At 43.2% G+C, this 20,631-nt stretch overlaps 2 protein-coding genes across 4 annotated transcripts in view; one reads left to right on the top strand and one right to left on the bottom strand.

The window, feature by feature from the left end:
- Positions 1-14,386, top strand: part of LOC147033984 (uncharacterized) — a 57,916-nt gene extending 43,530 nt beyond the window's left edge. For all 3 annotated transcript variants that reach the window (XM_085874351.1, XM_085874361.1, XM_085874343.1), the window contains 2 exons: positions 10,294-10,329; positions 13,896-14,386. In XM_085874351.1, the coding sequence (XP_085730477.1) occupies positions 10,294-10,329; positions 13,896-13,960 (101 nt within the window). In that variant the 3' untranslated portion in view covers positions 13,961-14,386. The remainder of the gene's footprint in view (positions 1-10,293; positions 10,330-13,895) is intronic.
- LOC147033982 (ARF GTPase-activating protein GIT1-like) overlaps positions 14,161-20,631 on the bottom strand; it is a 149,025-nt gene continuing 142,554 nt past the window's right edge. The window contains exons 18-19 of the mRNA XM_085848641.1: positions 20,258-20,392; positions 14,161-18,890 (exon numbers count right to left, since the gene is read on the bottom strand). Coding sequence (XP_085704767.1) covers positions 18,813-18,890; positions 20,258-20,392 — 213 coding nt within the window. The 3' untranslated portion in view covers positions 14,161-18,812. The remainder of the gene's footprint in view (positions 18,891-20,257; positions 20,393-20,631) is intronic.

Here is a 20,631-nt window from a genome sequence, read left to right as displayed (position 1 = left end):
AACTCTATCAACCTCTCCTTGTTGGTTCCGCTCAGGAGATAATTGGCCCACTGTTTTGGAAGGGCTTGATCGCGTCCGTAGATGGTTCGTACCTGAAGATCGCCCGCCCTGCCCGCTCGTCTGGCGTGCTCCAGGCACTTGATGCTGATACTTGGGTAAGTATCAAACACCACGTCCAGTCTCGAAGATTGGTTATGTCGTGCTTTGGCCACTACGATGTTCAGCACCATCTCTTCCAGTTTGCCGAAAGTGTTAGGCAGTGAACCAGCCTTTATCGCCTGAATAACGGCCATTCCATCCACAATTGTTGCACCTTGGATAGGCCGAGCGTCCACACGGCAATCGGGCCACAGTTTCAATATATAGTTGCGGAGTTTGGCTTTGTCCGTCTTCGCAATCGAAACATCAACAGATGCCAGCGGGAAAGATATGTTCGCCAGTGGGTACGCGAGCAGATCGTGGAGTGTTACATTGCTTTTCTCACCAATCAACAGCAGTCGTGTGAAAAGACGACGTTCATTCGCAATTTCAACCTTCGGCGTCTGCTGGTGGGGAGTCGCCGACTTGCCTCGCGTCTTCGAGAAAGCTGCCAATTTGGCCTTCGGAATCTGACTGCAGAATGGGACCTCACCCAAGAGAAGCCGATTACGCATGAATTGCATGACAACATTCTCTCCCTTGACATACGCAATCATCAAGTCCGCGGAAGTGGCTGGCGGTGCGATGACACCTGAACTAATATTGCCGAGTTCAAGGTGAGCGCCGGAGAAAGGGTTAATCATGTGAAGTACTGTGTCCATCACTTGTACCACCACTGCTTCATTCTTCTTTGAGCTCGACACATCGAAATCCTTTCTCGTTCGGGGCTAGTCGTGGATACCCGCCATTGACTTACATTTCCTTGCGATTTCTGCACGTGCTGGTTGGGACAGGATCCACTTCTTCACAGCTGTGCTTTTTTGAGTGTAACCAATGATGCCTCCACTGGTCTTGCTGTCCCTATTTAAAGTCTGCTTTATGATCTGATCACACGCAACACTACTAAATCCATAATGATTATGCCGTTGGGCAGTCCATTTGCCGTCCATGAACGCTTGATAGGTGTCTGGGTGTTAGTGCTCTAGCCTGGCCATTTCCAGCCAGTAAACGGGTAAGTACCTTGCATAGTTTAGGTGATCGTACGCAAAGTACCAGGGCATTGACGCTCTCGTGATCGCAAGGTGTTTCGGCCAGTTCGAAGTACGAGTTGCCCATATAATCTCCACCATTTCCAAGTAGGAACACCAGAATGCAAATGTTTTGCTCGCTGTACATTGCTCCTGTCTGAAGTCGCTGTGGCGTGTGAACATTTCCGAGACCTCTTCCGATGACAGTAACTGTTTGAACAACGGAGACGGAAACGTTTCCTGGAGACGCTCTATACACCTCTCGAATTGCACACGCGTCTCCTCTGCGAGGGAGTCCATGAAGGCCTGGAAGCAAAGTCTTCCTAGCACTTCGTAGACGAGCTTGCGACAGTGCAGACTCCTGTTTTCGTGGTGGCCATTTATTACTGAATTTGCAGAACGCTGAGCGACAATACCAGACTCTATTATGAGGTCGAGCAGACCTGCTTCTCTGAATTTTTTGCCGATCACGCCTTGGAAGCTCATGAGTTGGTGTAATTCGCTGAGATGAATTACCAACCTTTCTGTCAACTCCGGGTGCAACCAACGAATCTCCTGTGCCTTACTGTAGATTGCAAGGTCGAAGACTAGAACGACTTCATGTTCCAGTTTATCAGCCATATCGATGCTTTGGCGTAGGACCGTGTAAACGGTGTCCAGTTCCGTGGGTGATGCCTCAATCACGGGAAGGTAGATGATGGCTGACTTGGTCAACTCTTCATCCTGACGAAGGATGGTGTTGTACCCAGTCCATGTCGGCAACCGCCCGTCCGTTTTCTGGACCGTTTTCATTGTGCAATAGAGCACATCCAGCGATAGCCCGTCCTCTTGTGACGGACTGATGTCAATGTCACAACTGTAAAAGGATGTGGTCCCTTGCCTTTTCCCGCCACCATACTTGAGAATGGGTGGCGTGTTACCAACTAATGACCGCTGAAGACGGCTAATTAGAGTCACTGGACGAGCGTGCTGAATCGGCTCAGATGGTGCGTCTTGTATCATCAACCCATTGGTGTGGTGAGTGGTCCCATGACCGGCCAGGGTCTCCTCACTGAAATCGATGTTATCGTACACAAATATTGTCGGTACATTTCTGAGGCAGTTTGAGGGCAGTTTTCCCTCCTGATCAATCTGCAACAGCGCCAAAGCGGTTTCCAACGCCTGTGTAGTACTGACCGAGACACAATGCCCAGGCTTGTTGAGCAATCCTAACAGTCTAGTACAACCAGTCCAATGGTTCACAGTCAGGCCCAATGCATAGGACTTCGGAGTAAACATCTGAGCCCTTGACGCAATAGAAACAACGTCTTGAAGAACAGAGAGCATTTTCAGATGAATATGCTGTGGGAGTTCCACAAATTTCTCCAGGGTTGGCTCGTCTGACAGGCCCGCTATCCATGCAACAAGGTTGTACAATGCAACAGGGACGGCTCTTTCAGCATTTGAAATGTCGAAGTCAGGAGCAAGTGGTGGCCATATAATGTCCACACTTTGGTGTTTGTTCAGGTCATCCCTCACCATGAGTGCTCCCGAGTATAGAACATGCAAATTGAGGCCTGAGTCACCCTGCTGTGGACCCTGGCTGGCTTCATCCTCTGTAGTTGACTGTTTCTGTTGTAGAGCTACAGTCTTCAACAGCATCCTGAGCAATGGAACCAATATCAATGTCCTTCATGTACACCACTTCGCTCTCAGACATTTTTGGTGGACGATAGAAAATCATGTCTGGGTACCGTTCCTGCAGTCTTTTCTTCAGTCTTGTTGCCTGGTAGTTGGCCTTATCCTGACCTTCGCATACTCTGAGTAGGTCATTGAACATCTCACACAACTTCTTCATATGTATAGATTGCTTTCCATCAATGAGTCTTACCTGGATTACTTTATCACAGAAAATGTCAAATGTTGAGTCATAGTTCACTTTCTGAGTTTGGAGTTTACTTTCACTCTGTCTGTGGTATGTGTCATTCACATACTCGTAATAACATTTATGGTTATAACAAACTTCCAGCGCCACACAGTCTTTATCCTTTATAGTTGTCATTATTCTCACGTCACGTTCATCTCTCCTCTGCTCAGCAGTTTCCCTCAGCTTTCCTCCATCCTGTGTTTCTACCAGGGACAACTGATCACGTTGAGATTTTCCTTTGACACGGATGAATTTGTCTTTTTTTCTGGCATGTGATACAAATTTTTGGCAGTACACCAGCTGATTTGCCAGCCACCCTTTCTACAGAGGTTCTGGGGGATTTTGTACGTGTTTTGTGGTACGAGTGCCCCTCTTCTTCTTGTCTGCCCACCACCTCACTGGCTCTAGCAGAAACTGCAGTAGTGCTGGCTTCTGATTTCCTTTTCCTGGCTTCAGCACGTTTTATATGATCCTTGTTACAAAACGACGCATAGCAGAACCGGTGACAGCCGGCATCCGCAGGAGGATCAGTCATTGGCAGCAGTTTCATAATTTGATCAGCCAGCAAACGGCATTTGTTGATAGTTTCACTATCTGTGGCGTCGCACCAAGCCTTCGCACTCTCATACCTTACGCCAGCTCTTATCTGCGAATTGCGTCACTTTCTCATCATCCTCCCCGCCCTGTGTATGAAACAACGCATATTTGGTTGTTGAAAGACCAAAAATCACTCAATCACATGACAACCATGGGCGCCGCCATCTTGATTTGGTCATTTCCTGTTTTTTTTTTTCCTCCGTGATTACAAGCACGCCACGCCCACTTCACGGCGGTAATTTCAAATGGTAATAACTGTCGGTGTGGCAACTTGTGCATGTGGAAACAAGTAGGAATTTCAATGGTGTGTTCTCATGAATGTACAGGGTGAATTTCGTTTAGATTGGTGATCTGCACAACAAAACTCAACGAACCGACCCACCTCCACATGACCTATATAGCTCTCTGTTCTTCGAACCGGCGAGCTAAAAATGGGGCATTAATATGGGGATTGAAAGGAGCGAGGAGAAAAACATACACCTGCCGATTCACTCCAATACCTGTGTCCATCTATTCTCATTACCCCGCAGACGTGAAGTGAAAAGCGGCGTTAAGCATTTGGTTCACTCTGTCTGTCCATTCTTTTGTCTACAAATGTCAGTTTATGATTGAGGAACAACTTGATTTCAATTGAATGTTGTATTTTGAACACAAATCGAAACATGAATCGGAAAACGGACCTGCAGTTTTTTATCTTGCCAAAACGAAGTTTTTTGCAAGATCTGTTGCTTGGTAAGTTGTTGGCGCAGTGGTTAGGGCAGCGGCTTGGGATCCAAAAGGTCCTGAGTTCAAGCCCCGTTCGGCCACTGAATTAATACACCAGGGGGTTGACTCAGCCTGTCATCCTTCCGAGGTCGGCGAAGTGAGTACCAGTGTACTGGGCCGGTGTATACCCCGGTTAAAATAGGTGTACCATATCCCTGTGTCGTAAGAGGCGACCAGGGTTGCGTCAGGAAGGGCATCCGGCGTAAAACATGTGCCAAATCACTATGCGGATCATACGGATGATCCGCTGTGGCAACCCCTAACGGGAGCAGCCGAAGGAAGAAGAAGAAGATATCACTCTGTAGAGCACAATTCTCATCGGAAACTCTTGTGGGTACACATATCGTAGTATTATTACAATACCCTTCAGCACACATAAAGGTCAAGGTCACTTTGCGGTAAATCATGAAGGTCGACGAAGCCCTTATTTTTTGAGTAATTTTAATCGAATCATCTCCAAACTTTATGGGAATGTAGTATATGGTCTGGCGCTCAGTTGATTGGTTTTTGGTGGCGATTGGCCTTGACCTTCATGGTTAGCGCCTGAGGTCAAACATATTTGACCCCAAGGTCAAATTTTCAAGTTTTAGGAACCATATTGTGTAGTACCTCAAATTGAACACCTCGATGAGTGCTTTCTAGATTAGATATGTCAAGCTTGAGACATTATGACGTCATTTGGTGACGTTATGAGGCAAACACATATTTTTCATGGTTACTCTGCAGAACGATTCTCATCGGAATCTCTCATAGGCAGATATTCCTCAAGGAGTTGCTCCTGGTGGATAGCAGCTCTGTTCACCTCAGTGTGACCTTAAAGAAGTCACACGTGGTCACCTTTTGGCAAGATACGGTTCACCCTGCGGGTGACATTGGTTTTTTTTTTTTTTTTGTCCTTTGGCTCTGAATTTGTCCCAATCATACATGAGCAGAGTAGAGTGAGAATAGTTTTACTCAGTCTGCCTGCCTGGCAGTCAAACAAAATTGAAAATCATTCCAAACAGGAAACTTGCATTTTTAAAGATGTTATAAAGAACACAAACAGGCCTGAAGAACTAACATAACATGTTAAACTAGATGGGGAGCACTCGGTTGAGTGCAAAACCTCCGCCGCCAATACTGCTCGGTCACTCAAGTGAACCTGATATCCTAATCATTCAATTTGATGTCAACAAGTGCTCACAGAGTTATAGTTTGCAACTTTCCCTTTTACTTTTAACTTTTACATACTCAATTCATTCGTCATAACTCGATTCCTTGAGACAGAAATTGATTTTACGTGGGTATATCCACCTGAAGTTCCAAAATCAGCCGCAATTATAATTTTGGCATGTTTTTTTGTTGGAAATCACTTATAACCATGTAGAAATGCAAAAAAAAATAATGGAAATTTTGTTTAAAAAAAAGTTGCAAATTTTTTTTTCTCCAACAATTTTTTTTTGGGGTGGGGGGGGGTTGGAAATCACTTAAAACATGTAGAAATGCAAAAAAAGAAACAAATTCAAATTTTTTTCAAAATACCCGCCGTAGTGGCCATATTGGATTTTGGACCAAGTCCAAAATCTAATGGCATGATCCTTGGACCATACCTTATCCCCCCACCCAGTTTCGGCGAAATCTGTCGAAGAGTTTTTCCGTAAAACCGTTCACAAACAAACAAAGAAACAAACAAACAGAAAGGGGTGAAAACAGTAACCTCCGATCTTCGATGGCGGAGGTTAACTCGAGGGGGAGCACTCAGTTGAGTGCAAAACCTCCGCCGCCAATACTGCTAGGTCACTCAAGTGAACCTGATATCCTATTCATTCAATTTGACATCAACAGTGCTCAGAGTTATAGTTTGCAACTTTCCCTTTTACTTTTAACTTTTGCATACTCAATTCATTCGTACTCACGACTCAATTCGTACTCCACATACTCAATTCATTCTCTAAAAAAAAAGTTAGAGAAAAAAAAACCACATTTTCTGGTTTTTTTTCTCTAACAATTTTTTTTTGGGGGGGGGGGGTTGGAAATCACTGAAAACATGTAGAAATGCAAAAACAAAAATTCAAATATTTTTTTCAAAATGGCCGCCATCGCGGCCATATTGGACTTTGGACCAAGTCCAAAATCTAATGGCATGATCCTTGGACCATACCTCATCCCCCCACCAAGTTTCGTCGAAATCCGTCAAGGAGTTTTTTCCGTAATACTGTTCACAAACAAACAAACAAGCAGTCAAAGACTGGTACTTACGAAATCGTCAACTTGACCTCTGACCTTGTCTAATAAAAGCTGTCTCGAGAGAAGGTAGCGACGCAAACCAGAAGTTTCTACGATAATTCTGTACCAAACCATCAAAAATCGTAACGTCGACCGAAGCAAAAATCTCCATTTCTCCACGCAATTATTTTATATTATTTTATCAGTCACAAAACCGTAATATTCGGCCATCCACCAACAATCTTTACATAATCCGACGGCTTAGTGAGTCAGGCATGCGATGATAACCTTTATTGGGATAAAAAATGACTTTTAAACACCATCTTTATCAAAAACACCGTCAGCGCGCACACGGAAAACTTTTACGTGACTCAACGATGCGTCTGCTCGAGCGCACTGCATCATGTGACGACCCGTGACTCGTCGAGTGAAATATTTTTTTATACAATCTTACAACGTCTCCAAAACATCCGATTTTTACCAGAATTTCGACAACCGAGTTTCAAGCGTCCGAAGCGATCGCAAAAACCGAAGACAAAATTAAAATCGAAGTTAAAACGAACTCGTAACGTTGAGCGAAGCAAAAATACTGTATTTCTCCACATGAATTTACGGAATTATGTTTAACCTCACTGTGACCTTGACCTTTGACCGATTTTGACCAAAATATAATCAGCGCTAGCCATTACCCTCCTGAATCACGTGGTGTAATTTGACATTGGTAGCTTCTTCCGTTCTCGAGTTATCATTTTTTTGGATGTTTGACCTCACTGTGACCTTGACCTTTGACCGATTTTGACCAAAATCTAATCAGCACGAGCCATCAGCCTCCTGAATCACGTGGTGTAATTTGACATTGGTAGCTTCTTCTGTTCTCGAGTTATCGTGCCTACAAACAAACAGAAACGGAAGGCATCAATATACTTAAGAAATCTTTAGATTTCATAAGTAACAAACAAACAAGCAGTCATAGACTGGTACTTACGAAATCGTCAACTTGACCTCTGACCTTGTCGAATAAAAGCTGTCTCTCGAGAAGGTAGCCAACGCAAACAAGAAGCTTCTACAATGATTCTGTATCGAACCATCAAAAATCGTAACGTCGACCGAAGCAAAAATCTCCATTTCTCCACGCAATTATATTATACCTCAACGCAACTCAACGACGCGTCTGCTCGAGCGCACTGCATCATGGGACGAGCCGTGACGCATCGAGTGAAATTTTTTATACAATCTTAAAACGTCCCCAAAACATCCGATTTTTTACCAGAATTTCGACAACCGAGTTTTAAGCGTCCTAAGCGATCGCAAAAACCGAAGCCAAAATTAACATCGAAGTTAAAACGAACTCGTAACGTCGAGCGAAGCAAAAATACTCCATTTCTCCATATGAATTTATGGAATTATGTTTGACCTCACTGTGACCTTGACCTTTGACCGATTTTGACCAAAATCTAATCAGCGCTCGCCATCACTCTCCTGAATCACGTGGTGTAATTTGACATTGGTAGCTTCTTCCATTCTCGAGTTATCTGTACCAAACCATCAAAAATCGAATATTTCACCTCACTGTGACCTTGACCTTTGACCGATTTTGACCAAACTCTAATCAGCACTAGCCATCACCCTCCTGAATCACGTGGTGTAATTTGACATTGGTAGCTTCTTCCGTTCTCGAGTTATCGTGCCTACAAACAAACAAACAAACAAGCAGTCAGACTGGTACTTACGAAATCGTCAACTTGACCTCTGACCTTGTCTAACAAAAGCATGAATCAGTCAGAAGCCCAAGGGGAGCTTGAATTCTGAATTCATTGTGGTCTACGATTTTACACTGTGGTTTGCAGATAATGAGTCCCAGACAAAAACTAGATTTCTTATAAAAATTCCATTTTTTTTGTTTTTATTTTTAAAAAAGTGATTCAGTCCCAGCAGGATATGCCAGATAAAAGGTGTATTACTTTTCAGAAGAATCTGATAAAAGACTTATTATTTATTATATATATCAGTTTTTAATCGCTGTTCCAGAATTTCGACAACCGAGTTTTAAGCGTTCGAAGCGATCGCAAAAACCGAAGACAAAATTAAAATCGAAGTTAAAACGAACTCGTAACGTCGAGCGAAGCAAAAAATCTCCATTTCTCCAAGCAAAACCTCAACGTCACTCAACGACGCGTCTGCTCGAGCGCACAGCATCATGGGACGACCCGTGACGCGTGGAGTGAAATATTTTTTATACAATCTTAAAACGTCTCCAAAACATCCGATTTTTACCAGAATTTCGACAACCGAGTTTTAAGCGATCGCAAAAACCGAAGACAAAATTAAAATCGAAGTTAAAACGAACTCGTTACATCGAGCGAAGCAAAAATACTCCATTTCTCCAAATGAATTTACGGAATTATGTTTGACCTCACTGTGACCTTGACCTTTGACCGATTTTGACCAAAATCTAATCAGCGCTAGCCATCACCCTCCTGAATCACGTGGTGTAATTTGACATTGGTGGCTTGTTCCGTTCTCGAGTTATCGTGCCTACAAACAAACAGAAACGGAAGTCATCAATATACTTACGAAATCTAAAGATTTCATAAGTAACAAAAACGGAAGTCACCAATATACTTACGAAATCTAAAGATTTCGTAAGTAACAAACAGACAGGGGTGAAAACGGTAACCTCCGTCCATCTTCGATGGCAGAGGTTAATAAGGTGATAGACATTGTGGTTAAATTCAGATTTTTATTTTATTTTTTAATTTCAACCTTAAAAATCTTTTGCCTTTTGGCACTTTCAAAGCCCTTCCGTTTATAGCAGTACTTGGACAAAATATTGCGGCATTTTACATCACGACCAATCAAATTTTCCGCTTGCATACCCTGCCCATGTCGTTTATCAAGACTGCACAGGGTAAGGTGTTCTATGAACTCCAGTTTGCTGTCAATGCTAATATATTTGACATACATTTTTCATGAAAAAACGTAGACGAAGCTGTCAATGCTAATATATTGTCATATTACCTCGACGTACAAAGGATTTACTTCTGAAATTTGCAGCAGATTACGTCCAGTCAAAGCCAAGAAACGAATTTTCAGTCCCTGTGTTGAAGTTGCAAACAGAGAAACCATCACAGATAAAGGGAGGGGCACTTTGCACCTCCCTTGATTGAGCGATGGACAAAGGCCTTACACACAGTCATTTTGCAATGATGGGTCTCGTTATCGCTTCCAAGGTGATTGGTATTTCCTGCTTTTAGGATATTGGTGATTGTGTTTACAAGCGTCATCGACCCCATGTGCATTTGGAAATTCTTTTGAATAGGAGATGTACGATCGACTGCGTGGGTCCCCAAAGTAGACGGCACTGATAGTTTTCTGAAACTCGTGTTCAAAATGGCATTGAAGAAGACGCAGCTGCTTGACTAATCAAAAACGAATGCCGGAAGATGTGCCAGATGCAATTACACCTCATCTCGTCACGTAACAGAGCAATCACAATGGCGATCAAGGACTACCAAAACCAGCAATGCAACATTCAAAAAGGCTCACACATATTTCCCAAAAATGCTTTCGGATCCGGTTATTTTTCACTTGAACTTCTGATACGCCCGATAAATTCCTGAAATTGCTCATTATGAAACATCTTCATTTCCACAGGGGCTGGCAGAGGGAAGAATGGTGCTCCATGCATGGGTGAGTGGAAGAAAATGTGAAGTACAACACAAGACTATGCAACCAATTACAATTAAATAATCGCGAATTCCATTGTTCTGCTGGGGCTGGCAGGATGGCCTCAATGTATGCACACTCACCTCTAAGCTGTCGAGTCTGGGTTGGAACCTCAGCCCAGCTACAAACTGTCATCCTGGTGCTTCACAGGCAGTGCGAGGCATCACTGTGTGTTTGTCCCTCGTATGGATGTCACGTTGGGTGTCCCCTCTGCCGGCATTAGTTGATGGGCGTTAAAGATCCCACAATGCCCTTCACAAAGAGTAGGCAAGCTATCGCCAACACGAACATATTATAAATTCCTACCCTAACTTAGAGGGCACTGGATTCGTGGCACAGCCATATGCTCTGCTAATGATGCTCGAAGACGAATTGTTAGTGTTCAGAAAAAAAGAAAATTTTTGTGAATTGTGTACGAGTGAATTCTTGTGATTGGTTTTCGGATATGTAGATGAGATGCCAGTGGGACACACAAACAGGTAGAAGAACCAGAATGACCTTAGAAAGGTATGGACGATCAGCTGACTCGAGCACCAACCACGTGCACACATGTTCACAACAATAATCTGTCGTTTTGGTGTTAACATGAAAGTATACCAGAGTTGGTGTCAAAGCCACCCAATGCTCGCCTGTTTGTACATTTATCGTTTTTAAAAGACTAGTCTACTAATTAATATTTTTTTTATAAAGCATTGCAGTGAAGTCTGATCCAAATAATTTTAAAGCAATATATGTATTTGTATATTGTAATCAGTAACAAGAGCGCAAGTGAGCACAATATACGCACGAACAAGAAGGTATATACAGAATTGTGCGACGACATGGAAAACAACATCCTGGTTGCCATGGCAACCACTTTAGATGACAAACGTATGTCGCGACACGATCTCCAGTTTGTACCTATGTACCAAATATGAAACGTGAAAGTTGAAAACTTTGGGAGTTAGAGTGCAGACAGGAACGGATGGAAAACAGCATCCTGGTTGCCATGGCAACCACTTTCGATAACGAACATATGTCACGACACACCGTCTCCACAGTCTGTACCTATGTACCAAATATGAAACGTGAAAGTTGAAAACTGGGAGTTCGAGTGCAGACAGGAACGGATGGAAAACGGCATCCTGGTTGCCATGGCAACCACTTTAGATGACGAACGTATGTCATGACACTCCGTCTCCACAATCTAACTCCCAAAGTTTTCAACTTTCACGTTTCATATTTGGTACATAGGAACAGTGTGCGGACAGGAACGGATGGAAAACAGCATCCTGGTTGCCATGGCAACCACTTTAGATGACGAACGTATGTCGCGATACACAGTCTCCAGAGTCTGTACCTATGTACCAAATATGAAACGTGAAAGTTGAAAACTTTGGGAGTGAGAGTGCGGACAGGAACGGATGGAAAACGGCAACCACTTTAGATGACGAACGTATGTCATGACACACCGTTTCCACAGTCTAACTCCCAGTTTTCAACTTTCACGTTTCATATTTGGAACATCGGTACAGTGTGCGCACAGGAACGGATGGAAAACAGCATCCTGGTTGCCATGGCAACCACTTTAGATGACGAATGTATGTCGCGATACACCGTCTCCACAGTCTGTACCTATGTACCTATGTACCAAATATGAAACGTGAAAGTTGAAAACTTTGGGAGTTAGATTGTGGACAGGAACGGATGGAAAACAGCATCCAGGTTGCCATGGCAACCACTTTAGATGACGAATGTATGTCGCGACACACCGTCTCCACAGTCTGTACCTTTGTACCAAATATGAAACGTGAAAGTTGAAAAACAGCATCCTGGTTGCCATGGCAACCACTTTAGATGATTGTATGTCACGACACACCGTCTCCACAGTCTGTACCAAATATAAAACGTGAAAGTTGAAAACTTTGGGAGTTAGAGTGCGGACAGGAACTGATGGAAAACAGCATCCTGGTTGCCATGGCAACCACTTTAGATGACGAACGTATGTCACGACGCACCGTCTCCACAGTCTGTACCTATGTTCCAAATATGAAACCTGAAAGTTGAAAATTTTGGGAGTTAGAGTGCGGACAGGAACGGACGGACGGACAGACAGACGGACGACAGGTATCACATTATACGCCCCGATATATATATATATATATATGAAAGGAAAAAATAACTTGCACCAAAAACTTTAACATTTTCACACTCACGCCGGGCGTATCGCTCTCTGTTCTTCGAACAGGCGAGCTAATAATACAGCTGAGGTGGCAGGTTGTGAACGAGTGGCATTGCAATAGTCAATCACCAATAATTACTCAGATCTTGCTCAGTGTCTTATTCCTTTTCCAATAAGTCTCACAAATCATGACTCAACCATTTCATGTATTCATTCTGTAAACGAAGGAGGAAGGAGAGGAGGAATGAGGAGAAGGCAACAACATATTTGCTATTTAAAATGGCAAAAGGAAGAGGCAGTGTGATGGGGAGTGAGAGAAGGTCAAAAGGTAGGAAAGAAAGACTGTTGTGAGGAAACGGGTGTAACAAGAGGGGAGGAAAGGGAAAAGTATACAGCATCAGGTGAGGCTGTCGGAAGAAGGGGGTTAGAATTCCAACATTTTGCATTGCCACATGATAAATAGATGGGGGCCTTCTTCCTTCCCTTCACGAAAATCGAAGGATTTTTTTTTTTTAATAACGTGAAATTATTCAAAATACAACATCAGTTCGACAAGAAGTTTTACACTACCAAAGTACTCCCTGATGTTGCAAGAATACTGGAATAATATAATTTATCCTGGAAGAAGATTATTATTTTATAGCACTTATGAGCTATTCAATGCTGTACACTTAACATAGAAAGTTATAATTAATCCAACAACTTTTGGATCACCTTTTTTCTTGGATCCAGTCGAGGCTCGTGGAGGAGCGAGAACACAAAACGAACTGGGACATAACAGAGGAGGGGGCAGGGGGACACACCAACAGCAGGGTAGAGACAAGAAAGGAGACATGGAGGAGGAAAGGATACGGGGAAGAACGAGAGTAAGGGAAGAAAGGAGGATGACAGTGGGGATGGTCAAGCTGGGTACAGAAGCGTAATTGGGAAAACTGGGGAATCAGCAGAAATGGAACAAAAAATAAAACAAAGCGAAGAGGAGGGCGAGGGAGTGGGGGAACCTAATCACCTGGAAAAAGGTGGCTTTGGAGAGGGTTAACAAGGGTAGAATAGATCATGGGTATGGATGGGGGATGACCTGAGATGGTGGTGAACATCCGTCTTGAAGCACTGGAGAGAAAAATGAGATTGAATGAGACCGAGGAAGTCGGTTCCATGGGCGACATGACATGCAAGTTAGACTGGTGAAGCGATTCCACCTTCGAGGAAAGCAGGTAAAACAAAAAGACTGGGAGTTGAAGCAACAATCCACTAATAAATCATGAAAAGTAGAAAAACAATGGCGAAAAGCAGTTTGTGAAGTGTCGGTGCAAAACGATTTTTTATGCTTTTGATCTTCCACTTCCTATCCCCCTACCCCTCTCCGAAGGTCCCGGATGCGGTGCAGCCAATGGCCCCGTTCCAGGAGGAATGAAAGGTTATGGCAAAAAGTGAGGAGACAACCAGCATGACCGAGCTGGAGATGGACACTAGGGGAGCTGGAAATGGGGGGACCCAAGGACCACAGCAGGTGTAGGAAATGAAGTAACTGGAGAGTTTGGAGAGAGACACAAACGAGTTAATAATCACTTCTCACAATCACCCTGCCCAATGTTTCTCATCTATTTCTATGGCACAATTCTCTGCATTTGTTGTTTTTTTTATATATAAACGTTTTTAATTCACATATCTCTGAAAAAGAAGAGGGAAAATGGAGAGAAGAACAGCAGGAGATAGACATCGACGGTGAAGAATGTCTCTCGGTGCTTTTAATCCCATGGTGCTGTCAATCTCCTCTCACTCTGCTCTCTATTATACTTCGTATTCTCTGCCAATCCTCTGCCTTGCTGCCCTGTTGTCACAATAAAAGTATGTAGAATGCTTTGGACTTGCTGTTTATATCTAAGTGCAAAGATAAATTCCCGATTTGTCAAAACAAATTAAAGGACAAAAACATTTTTGCAATGTACTTTTTCTGAAGAATTAACACGAAATGATGGTCATTCCTCAGAGTGACGAAGCTCCTTTTTACTGAGAAAATAAAGCAACCTGGTGAGGAAAGTTGTTAAACTTCTAAGTGATCAGAGATCGAGCCACTGCAACATCTTAATGATAATAGCATTAAACCAGGGACATAGAGACAAAGGGATGACCTATACAGAGGAACTGCTCATTGGTTTTTCACAGATTTTGTGCATTGCAAGATCAGGCTTGGGGTCTGGCAAGATAGCTTACAGAGGTACGCATGCCACCCTTCTGAGCTGTTTTGCCTGGGATCAAATCCTGACAGCTATAAAGTAACCCTAGTGTTTCACATGCATGGCAAGACATCGATGGGTTTTCCGTCCACACCCCCTGGTGGGTGTTAAACCAGAGGACGAGTGTGCCAGCAGTGGTTGGTCGACGTTCCACAGTGTCTTTTGTGACGAGTCGGTGAGTTATCAGCAGCATCCTGAACAAATTACAAATTCCTGCTATTTTTGGCCAAACATCAGGCCTGGCCAGTCAATTCGTTAAAGACTTGGGCCACAATCGTTCCCCCTCCTACCAGCCCTGGCTAACCCTATACAGTCGTGCAATGAGAAAGGCACTCGGTAGAGCGCATACCTCCGGTAGACTGAACAGTTTATATTTTGTATCCCACTGATTGGCCTGATCTTAATCCGGACCTGAACCCAAATCTGAAATGGCTTGTTCTCGTACCCGTCTACCCAACTCATCCACCAAGTTTCATCCGAATCAGTCCACAACATTTTGAAATATCATGCTCCCAGACAGACAAATAGACAGGAGCAAAAACATAACCTCCATCCATCTTCAGTGGCGGAGGTAATTGTGGGAAGGGAGGGCATTAAAGAAGTACACAAAGGCATACCAGGCTTGGTGACGCACCTGGGGATAACCTTTACACGTATCGGGTCACACATTACGGCGCTTTGGGGAGAAAACCACGGAAATACGTGACCACCTCATTAAGGTTCACCAGCATCACCCAAAACTAGACCAACAGAGCTGATGACCAGCACCCCTCCCCCCAAATAAATAAATAAAAGCCACACCGTTAGTACATGAAGGATAAACAACGGATGAGGTCGCCAACCCAAAGTGATACAAGTACAATGCATGGACAATTAAATTTATTGCATTTAAGATGTGGAAAAGAAAAGAAATGAACATCTTATGCATGTCTTTTTGAGGGAGTAATTCTCTTTTTAACCAATACAGTATCAATGTCATATATATGAACAAATGCAGATTTAAATACCACAGGAACATTATATGTTGGGTGTATAGTCTGTGTTGTATCGATCGATAACTCTTGGTGACCGCAACAAACAAGTGGAAACTTTCAGCAGCAACACATTACAAGGCCAGTCACTCTGTTGTTCAGTCACGGTCTTTGCTTGATGACGACCAAGGAATTGACCGTTGGTTGAGTTTTCTTTCGAAAACATTTTAATATTCTTCAACCAATCAATTCGAAAAGAGAAGTCAAACGATCCAAAGTACACATCAAAAACCAAATTGAACAAAAGTTTTTAAATAGTGCCTTTAACCTAATTGGTTATGATAGCGACGAACCCCCGAATGGTCTGCCTTAATAACCGTCCCTTTTTGGCACACATTCAGGAAGTGATCGCAGTTTGTTAGAGTTCAGCAAATGGTCCCACGTTAACGTCAACCAAAACTTTAATGGATTCAAAATGGTACTGTCATGCAGATATTATTTCTTCACCCTACGGACGAACACCGTTACTCCGCCATAATGGGGTCATGCACAAAGTTGTTTTAATTCAAAACGCTCTTGCTTGCTCCATCATACTCGCATTCAGTCATCAGCAACAGCAAGGTCGAATGAAGTCCATCGACCCGTGCATCGTGCCACCAACAAGGTCGAATGAAGTCCTTTGACCCGTGCATTGTACCACCACCCACAAGGTCGAAGTCCTTCGGCACACTCATTGTACCACCAACAAGGTCGAATGAAGTCCTTGGACCCATGCGTTGTACCAAGCAGCACCTTCGTACTGTTACTGCAATCTGTTGAGATGATGCATCCATAAGGAAGTCACTCTCCTTGTAAGAAGTCAGACAGCAAGCAGCCTGTGTATTACGGCTTGCATAGTCATGCGTATGCCGCTCACTGTGCCGTACTACTGGGCCACTGTAACAGTTGCTGGTGGAGTGCATCTTTGGTACATGGGAAGACCAAGTAGCATTTTTCATGGGTGGCCATCCTTTGAGAGCAATCAGATCAAACACAATTGACGGTGTTGCGGTGATGTTATGGCAACTTTCGCATTGTGCTGGAGCGAACACCAGAACATTCCAAAACATTGGGCAGGACCACTAGGGTCCCTTGATGCAAAGTTACATTTCCAGGTTGGTAGTTTCTTTTCCTCCTCCACATCATGACCTGAAACTGTGGCCTGCAACCGTTCCCATATGAGGCTTCGATGCCATGTGTTTATTAGGCGGAGAAAGACGGGGCACTGGTTACATCACGCAATTCCACAACATGGATGAGGTGGGGAAGCATTCCATTCATGGTACCAATGACTTGCGAGCATTTAAAAAAAATTGTGCACATCCTTTCATTTAGCCTCCAGACAGGTGTGTAAAACATTCTTTTCTGTATTCTGTGATCCACAAACATTGGGATGAATTTCAACATAATCACGTTTGTGGAATATCCAGGATCAAAATTCATCAATTACATTTATCTTCGAAGAAATACACCAGTTCCACGCACATTCGGTAATCTTGATTTCAACCCGACAGCGCTTCAACTCATACATTCACATTAACCCACAAATCTAGGAGTGTTGCACTTCAGGAGGCACCAGTGTCCAATTTAGGAGGTTTGAGGATATTGCACCATTTTTGAGGTCTGGATGTCTACTTGTTGCAAAGTTGAAGAAATGTTTACACTCGTTTTTGAAGCATGTACAACTGAGGCAGTCCATGGAGCTAAAATTGCTGCACTTGAACTTAATCAGCATGAAGTCCTTTGACCCGTGCATTGTACCACCACCCACAAGGATATTGCAGTGAAGATTGCAAGGATATTGCATTAATCAGCAGCAAGAGTCCCAAGGATTGTGGGTTGGATTGATAGCTGGAAGTCTTGCAGGAAGACGGTTCATGGTGCAAGATGAGTTCCATTCTGTCTGAATCGGAGAGGACCTGGCTCATTTCATTGGCCTTGGAATTGGTGTCCAAGACTCTCCTCAATACGAGCACAGCTGCAGGACTTCCTGGTTTCTCAGTAGAAATGTCATGCGTTTCATGGTTCCACTCATCCATTCATCTCTCTGATCCAAACTCATTATTTCACCTCTCTGGCTCTACGAGTGAACACATGGCATTACCTCAAACTAACTGGCACGTTCAAGTGCGACCTCTCAAGTTTCATGATCAGATCAGCCGATCAAATCATCTACACAACCCAAATGTATGCTTTCAATGGCCGCTCCTTTTTAGTTTCAACCTTTTGCCAATATATAAACTTTCAAAGTTATCAATTAACCTCAACAATTGCATCCAAAACCCATGCACTCCTCCCTTAACACGTGCGCATCTTACAAAAGATAATTGTTAGTGTCAAAAGTGTCTGTACAGCAAAATAAAGGGAAGTGGGAAGAGTGCACAGGACAAGATACACAAAATAGACACGTCCCTGGGAGCAGAGAGAATTTATACTCTCGAAAGGTGGGCGAGATACGCAGGTGATTGCTTATCAGCTGTGCCAGTCGATCAAAAAATAAAAATAAAAACTGTGCATGCACCTGCTCTTCCACCTCGTCTTTAACGCTGGAATGGTGATGTGGTATTAAAAAAAAAAAAATCAAGCCAAAACTACCAAACATTGCATTTAGTTGCACCTCGTCACACAGCTCCACTGAGAATTTACCAATTTGCTAGTGTTCAAACACAAGATCTGCCGATGCTGAATAAAAATAGCAAACTCAGGAACAGCAACAGGGGTTCGTGGCTAAAACACTGACAAGACAAAGTCACGGGGGGGGGGGGGGGAGGGGTTCGAATTTGACCCTCCCGAGTAGGAATTGAACCATCGAGTTTGAACGAGGCCAAAAGCCTTGGTAACGGTCAATGGAAAACAATAATATAGCATAATGCTCATACCATACAGTACAATACAATACAATACAACACCATAAAATACAGAGGAACTCGGTTAGAGATATTAAATGTTAAACGAGTAACTTATGTTCCGCAGTCTGCCCCCCGAGCCTTGGCCTCCCTCAAGCTCTTTTCCCAGGCGATCAAAAAACGCGGCCTTGCTTCAGATGGCAGCTGCGTTGGTGGTGAAGGTGACAAGCTGGCGAGCGGCCTTTGCGATATCATATGCACACTGAATAACCTAGGGTGAGATGAGGACAAAGGGTGGGGTTCAAGGGAGATAGTAACAGTTGAATTCAATGGCATGAAGCCAAGGTATATGACAAAGCACTTATCATTTCACATGATTGTATGGCCAAGAAAATGTGATTGGGTTTCAAAAATGGAATATTAAACACACTCGAAGCTCTCATGCCCTACGAAAGCAGCTTGAAGGGTGGAGGGGTGGGGGGGGAGGGGAGGGGAGGTGGAATTTTATTATCCTTAAGATTAAATAATACCATAGCAGCGTACCTGTCCTACAGGAGATCCTGTTACAAGCATGCAACACATTCTTCTGACGCATCCCTTTATCTGGGCGGTGTATAGGCAACAGACCACTGCCACAATCGCTCTCGAAAATAAAAATGTGTACTGTTTATGTGCACATATAATACATCGTGGTTATATAGCTCAGATAATTATAATTGTACCCCTTACCAACCAAAGGAAGAAAATGCCAAGATTGGTGAAATTTTTTTTAACTTGATGAAATCAAATGATACTTCAGAAAGCACACCTTGAGGCTGTCTTGAGTAATTCCTGAACGTTTCAGCTTCCTCAGTCAAATCCTCTCGGAGGTGTTGATGAAACATACAACTTTCAACATACGGTAATACTTTTCCTCCATTATATATAAATTAGAAGATTCTCAAATCGATAGGCATATTTCTTTTTTTCATCTTTGGAGTCATACAAAGATTTGAGAATCATCTCAGGAAGTTAAAACCAAAGGTTATTTATTTGTTGTGGAACAGTATTAAAGTTATTTGTTGTGGAACCAACATATATTAAAAAAAATTCAAAATCCCAGGCTTCATCGTTCAGGATCGGTTTGACTCCAAGTTGATCGAAGTTGTAAATGGAGGGAGAATAAAAGGTCAGCGTAATCACATTAAACATTTCAAAGAACACTTTGTGCTCAATAGTTTTGTCTTTTCAAACCCTATTGAATGGTACTTTGTCAATCTCTGAAGGTTAATAAGAATCAAGTGCTAATGGAAGCCAGGTCAGATGCAGGATGGTTTTCTATCACAACATCAAGAACCAACAATGGAAGGATTGATTTGAAAGATGTTTTGTATCATTACTTTGTTGGCTAGAATCTAAAACCATGGCAAGTTTCATGAAAATTGATGATCATAAAATTTTGTGTTGATTGATTGATGTGGAATCAACCCAACACCGATGCAGAATGAGATCGGGAATAATCAGCAAGATATACTCATTCGTCAAGGAGACAAGGCCAGAAGGAATATGGTCATGCGACAGAGAAATGGAGACGAGATTGGAAAGGAGAGGGAAGGGATGGAGGGAGGAATGCTGGAGAGGATTACAGTCTTCCGTTACCTGCTGGGTGATCAATTGGAGATCAACCTGGCTGCCTGGTTCACCTGGCAGTGTTTTCAGACACTCCGATTGCAATCGTACGGCGCTGCCACACATGAGCCTTAGAGAAGCCCTGAGGGTTTCAGAACGTGGTTTCTGGAGAATTGAGAAAATTCCCAAAAAGATCACGAAAATTAAAAAAGAAAAAGATTACAAAACAAAATAAAAAGACTAAAAGGAAGACTAGTACAAAGATCAAGCGACTTGCACATGGCAAGCACCAAAGCCATCCACCCAAAAAGAGCAGGATGCAAATGTCACGTGTATTTCAAATCACTCGACTTGGACAAAACATCAAAATATAAGAGCAAGACATTTGATGCGAGACGAGTCAT

Source organism: Eptatretus burgeri, chromosome 1 (assembly GCF_056783735.1).
Source record: "Eptatretus burgeri isolate ZD-2024b chromosome 1, Ebu_testis_v1, whole genome shotgun sequence".
Taxonomy (NCBI): domain Eukaryota; kingdom Metazoa; phylum Chordata; class Myxini; order Myxiniformes; family Myxinidae; genus Eptatretus; species Eptatretus burgeri.
This window is presented reverse-complemented; position numbering and strand designations above follow the sequence as displayed.